Here is a 5,439-nt window from a genome sequence, read left to right as displayed (position 1 = left end):
TTCAACACATCAAAAGTTTGGTTTGAAGCCGATTTGAATCTGATAAGATCCAAGCTTATCAGAATTTTATTGTCCAAAGATAAAAAAAAAAAAAAAAAGGTTTGATAGAAGATCTTATAAAAATGAACCTTTTTATAAGGAGTTCAGGCGATCATTGAAGTGGAGAGTTAATCAACGGAGATAGTTATATAGAATTGTCGATCATTATTCGATCACGAAGGCATCTATCGAACCATTGAACATTATAGTTATCGTGCATAAACTTATTATGTTAATGAGATGAGGAGACCCGATTAACGTGTCAGAATGGTTGAGTGTACATGATAATGTATAAGATGGAACCAAGTCGACACTGATTGATGCATGCAGCATAAGATGGTATCAAGTTGATGCATGCAGTATAAGATGGTATCAAGTCGACACTGATTGATGCATGCATGCATGCATGCACGAGACAATTGACAGGACACGAGGTAGACTCGGATTGTCCACACATAAATAAAAGTTTCTATTGCAATTATATGTAAAATTGTTCTTTTTCGGATGTCTAAAAATAAAGGAGTGAACTCATTCTTAGAAAAGAAAAAGACTAATTAGTGAACAAAACTAGAAACAATTGGCTGAATTCTTTCTTCACCAGGAAGCATCTCTGCTTGTCCCAAGCATTCATCACCACCCTCTATTTGCCAATCTCACCTTTGGGTGGGTTTATTCAGGTAGTATCAAAATCTGAAGATATTACATATAATATTGACTTGTAACACAAAACATAATATGCCATTTTCTTCTGCATGCCAAATTGTTGAAAACACAGGATTGCTACCAGAGAAGGTTTTCAAGCTGATGGCATCTCTGCATGAAACATGTGTAAAATAATTCAAATATAGACTCCCAAATATGTGTGGGTTTTACAACACTATCATTCATTTTTCTCTGGTCTCCATTTACCACCAAATTTTGCAGGCAAAATGTTAGAGAGAGCAAAGTAGAAGACCAAACTACATGAAGATTTGTAATACTACAACCCTTCTTTAAACTTCAGAATACCACTTCAAATGAAGGCATCTTGTCTTCTGATATGATGCTACATCAGTTCTTCCCACCCTTCTTGCCACTTTTGCTGTCTCATTTGCACTCAAAAGTTTGACAAAGTTTTAATGCTTTCTAGTAGTTGTTTGGTTTAAAACTGCAACAAAACAAAGCCAAAATGGGTCTTTCGTCAGCATAGTGGTGGATTCCACCACTGAACGGCACTTTGTTTCAGCTGTGTCTCACGGAAGATTGACACTCATTCTTCTGCTGCAAATTGGATGGCAGCGCTGTTACTTGTGGTGGGAATCCTGATGATGCTGCAGAAGTGGTGGCCGAGAACAATTGAGATGATGGCATGGCGGGCAACAGCCAAGTCATGCTGCCTTTCACCTGACCTAAATGACTCTGGTGTCGCTCACCAGCAGTCAATGAAGAAAGCGCGACAGAAGTCCTTGCTCCTTCCCTGTTGCTTGCATACTGCAGCATGGAAGGGTTTTAAGATTAGCTACGTTAAAGTATCACAGAAGAACATCAATTTCGGTTTGATTGGGGGATACCCACTTGATGAAATAAAGGGGGATTAAACTGCTGCGGTATGATTTGGACTATTGGAAGTGTCTCACCATTGCTTCGAAGCTGTTGGTGATTGCACATCTCATTGGCCTCAAAGAGAGTCGGAGAATGAAGGAAGCTAATGTTTTGTGATTTATAACTCCCGTTTGCTTTATCTTCAGGCAGCTTAAGCTTCTCATGAAACTAATGCACCAGAGGTTTAAGTTTTATGGAGTCCTTCGATCCAGTTTAGTAAGGAGAAGCGACAAGCAAATTGGAATGATATTTATACCTTCGATCTGGTGTTGCGACTCCATTCTGGCTCGGGACCATTTCGAACTCCTTGGTCCATTCCACTAGAGCCTTTGTCTCTTTGATCAAGGTTATTCCTGTTGGATCCTGAGCTCCCCAGACTAAGGTCCAGATTATGCTCAATCGCGCCAGCTAAACAGTATTGACATGTAGATCGCAGAGGTAAGAGAAACTTAACAACAGGATATGATGACAAAGAAGTGTGCAACAACAAGGAACTCACTCTGGATATCGAGCTCGTTCAAGTAGATGCTCGGATCAAAGTTTGTTATCGCTTCCTTGCCACTGCACTTGATTGCAGCCTTGTCATAAGCTCTGTATCTCCAAAATGAAACTGGTCAGATCCCACCAATCCATAATTTTCTAACTATGAAGAATGATGTGAATTTTTCTTTCAATCTATTTCTTTCCTGAAAATGCTGAGTTTCCTTATCCCAATGTAAATAAGAAGCAAAGTAGACAGTTTAAACAAAGCACGATGCGAAAAACTAAGAGTTTCAGATACCTGGCAGCTTCGATTTCGGTGTCAAAGAGGCCAAGATAAACATATCTGTTGAAGAATGGATAGCACAATGGTTGTTAGACTACACAAGAGTAGGTGAACCAAGGATTTTGGTAATGCAATGGAGGAAAGAGGATACTTCTTCCCCAGCAACTGGCCAATTCTAGCCTCCCATCTCCCACATTTGTGCAAGGTGACACCCCTGTACTTGGAGCTGCCTCTTGGAAAGCTTGTGCTTTGGCGTCGAAGGGCATGAACAAACTCCTCCTTTGTGAGATCGCTCATCTGCACCCAAACCTCACAATTCATGATTGTATTCCTCTAACAGGGAGTGACGAACAATGATGAACAAAGTAGTGAAGTAAAAAACTGAAAAATATAGAAAAGGATGATCACACTGCCTCACCTGTTTTAGTTCCTCCTCGTAATCGTCCAGATCGAAGTTTATATCTGCATCCACTCCCCGAAACTTTATGGCAGCGCGGTCATATGCCCTGCAGTAAAATTTGCAATCCACATCTCCTATACCGCAAGCCACTAAATCGGAAATTTAAGCCACAGCAGGTGACACTGTATCAACTCACCTAGCAGCAGCATGCGCAGTGTCGAATCCACCTACAGATAAGATCATCCAGATAAGAAGCAATCAGTAGTTGCAACTCTTTAGATCGAAGAAAAGACTCATGTCGGCAGAAACCATTCCTCTTTTTATAGACCCTGTTCGCTAACCTCTCCGTACTTACCCAAATAGATCTGCTTTCCACAGTCCCTGCGGATTAGGAGGAGGAGCAACAAAGGTAAGCATGAGACTGCTCAAGTAGGCAGAAAACGGGTTCAAGATCCATTCTTTTGGTGCTTGAAAGACAGGGAAGGAGGAGAGAAAGCTAACCATATGTGGGATTCCCATCGGCCGGTCCTCCGGTAGAAGGTCACGCCGCGGTACTGGGAGCTCCTCGACCTCGGCCCGCGGCGGCTCTTCTTCACCTGTTGGGGAACCTCCGCCGGCTTCCCGACCACCACCCGCTCCGACGAGTGGCAGAAACTGACGCCGGCCCAGTGCGAACTAGGGGGCGGCCGTGGTGGCAAAGCACCACAGCCTGCCCCGCGGCCGCCCCGAGCGTCTGCTTTGCCGTTCAAAGGAAAGAACTCGTGGGTGACGATCGCGGGCTCTCTCTCCCCGCAGGGGCTATCCTCGCGGTGGCGGGAGATGGAGAATCCGAAGACCTTACCGGCGCTGCCGTCTGCCTCCCCTTCATCGGAAGCCTCGATGATGAGGGCGGAAGGGCTGGAGGCATTGTTCTCGGCCTCGGCAGAGGAGGCCGCCGCTACATTCCTGCTATCCTCCTCGCCGCCGTCCCCAGCGGCTGAGGCTGCAGGAGAGTCGTCGTCCTCCTCCACCGCCAATGAGGCCGTGCTGTTGAGATCCCACATTCCTTCCATCCAAAGGCCGATACCTTTATTTACCCCTTTGGGCTCGGTAAAAACACAACTTTATGTCCTTCCCACCCTCAAAATCCAATCTTTTTCTCTTCTTTCCACATCCTCTATATAATATATATGGCTTTCTCCTGTCCCGTTTACTTCTTCCAAAGTCCACAAAACGTAGTCGGGGATGAGGCAAAAAGGCGGCAGGGGAAAGTGTTCCGATGCCCAAAGGCAACAGCTTTACTCAACTTGGTACCCCTCAAAATTGGCATCGGCGAGAACGATAATATTTTATATGTTGCATAAAGCAAAAAGGATAGGAAAGAGCTTTCACCGATGCATCAACGAATTGAAAGCTTTCCTTTCGGGGGGAGGGAGCGACCATCGTGGTGGTGGTGGTGGATGGTGTGATTTGATGTCTACTGCTCACCCTCTTTCTCTCCTCCGTACATTCCTTTCCTTTGGTTCGATCCAATCCTACCGGTCACTCATATGGGTTCTCTTACTCCCATTTCGCTCACCACAGCCCACTCCGACTCATTTTATACCGGTGGAAATGGGCAAGAGATAGAAACCATCCCCTGCATCACTGAATCCTACTCAGGTGTACAGCACATTTGTTCCCTCGGAAGAGTCTTATTAAGTACTCCTTTTACTGGCTTTCATCATCCTTTTCTTCTGCCTTATCCAATCTGATTCCCAAAGCTTTTGTCAAAACAATGGCTACTTATGCTGCTCGTTTGTCCTTGATAGAGAGCTTGAAAACAGATACTTGTTTCGCTTGATCAAATTTGATGTCAACATGAGGACGAATGAGGAATCTTCCTGTTGTTATTTATGAGAAAGAGCAATGTGCAGATCTAGCGGAGGAACAAGTAGCATAACCAAGAACATCTGAGCATTTACTTCATCAAACATCTCCAGTTGGCGATGATGTTGGGTGGTCCTGAGAGCCCAGTCAAGGAATCATTGCAACATGACTCACGGCAGCCAACCTGTTGATAAGCATTCTACACAATCAATTCAAATTATTAATGGGAGGAGGCATTAGTTAGCATTGATGATCCGTATGGGATTCGGGTTTTATGATTTGTGACTTAATATCATCTTTCGGATAAAAATTTTAATGGAGGAAGGAATTATCGTAAAAAAATCAAGCATAAAGCTGAAGAAAAACAATCTTTATTGTTTGTAAAGTCAAAATACTAACTACATGATAGAAAGCTTATGAATGTATAAGAACATAATTTGTCTTTGGACAATACGTAGGTGCTCTCGATAGATTATATATCACGATTGATTTCGATCTCTTCTTTCTCTCTCGCTACTGAAACCTCCTTCTAAGGTTTGGACGGCAAACAGTAGGTGTTGGGGACTTATCACGATAGTTAGACGAGGCTTTGATTGCTGAAATTTAAGGAAGAAGTTTGCGATTGGAGGATGGGCTACAGCTGCATAAAACCCTGGTCTTTTGTGTTCTTCTCTCTTCTGTTCCCTCTTCTAAGGTAGGAAAAACTAGGATCAATTGAGCTTTTGCTACTAGTTTCTTTAGTTGCTTTGGGATGCTTTGGTCGAGGCTCTCCTCCTTTTATAGCTATATAAGGGGTGGAGTCTTA

At 43.5% G+C, this 5,439-nt stretch overlaps 1 protein-coding gene across 3 annotated transcripts; it reads right to left on the bottom strand.

Moving 5' to 3' along the window:
• Window positions 1-857: 857 nt before the first annotated feature.
• Window positions 858-4,285, bottom strand: LOC135676552 (AP2-like ethylene-responsive transcription factor TOE3). 3 transcript variants are annotated; one of them, XM_065187872.1, is made up of 10 exons: window positions 3,288-4,277; window positions 3,142-3,167; window positions 2,983-3,013; window positions 2,805-2,892; window positions 2,538-2,683; window positions 2,402-2,446; window positions 2,120-2,211; window positions 1,877-2,028; window positions 1,594-1,788; window positions 858-1,509 (listed from the first exon to the last, which is right to left on the bottom strand). In XM_065187872.1, the coding sequence occupies exons 1-10, from the start codon at window positions 3,836-3,838 to the stop codon at window positions 1,261-1,263; spliced, it is 1,575 nt and encodes a 524-aa protein (XP_065043944.1). In that variant the 5' UTR covers window positions 3,839-4,277; the 3' UTR covers window positions 858-1,260. The 3 variants fall into 3 exon arrangements, with proteins under 3 accessions (XP_065043944.1, XP_065043952.1, XP_065043959.1); XM_065187887.1 differs by having other exon boundaries at window positions 1,305-1,509; window positions 1,656-1,788; window positions 3,288-4,283; XM_065187880.1 differs by lacking the exon at window positions 1,594-1,788 and having other exon boundaries at window positions 3,288-4,285.
• Between the last annotated feature and the right edge of the window lie 1,154 nt (window positions 4,286-5,439).

Source organism: Musa acuminata, chromosome BXJ1-1 (genome assembly GCF_036884655.1).
Source record: "Musa acuminata AAA Group cultivar baxijiao chromosome BXJ1-1, Cavendish_Baxijiao_AAA, whole genome shotgun sequence".
Classification (NCBI taxonomy): domain Eukaryota; kingdom Viridiplantae; phylum Streptophyta; class Magnoliopsida; order Zingiberales; family Musaceae; genus Musa; species Musa acuminata.
The sequence above is the reverse complement of the archived record's forward strand: the minus strand, read 5'-3'. Positions and strand labels throughout refer to the sequence as shown.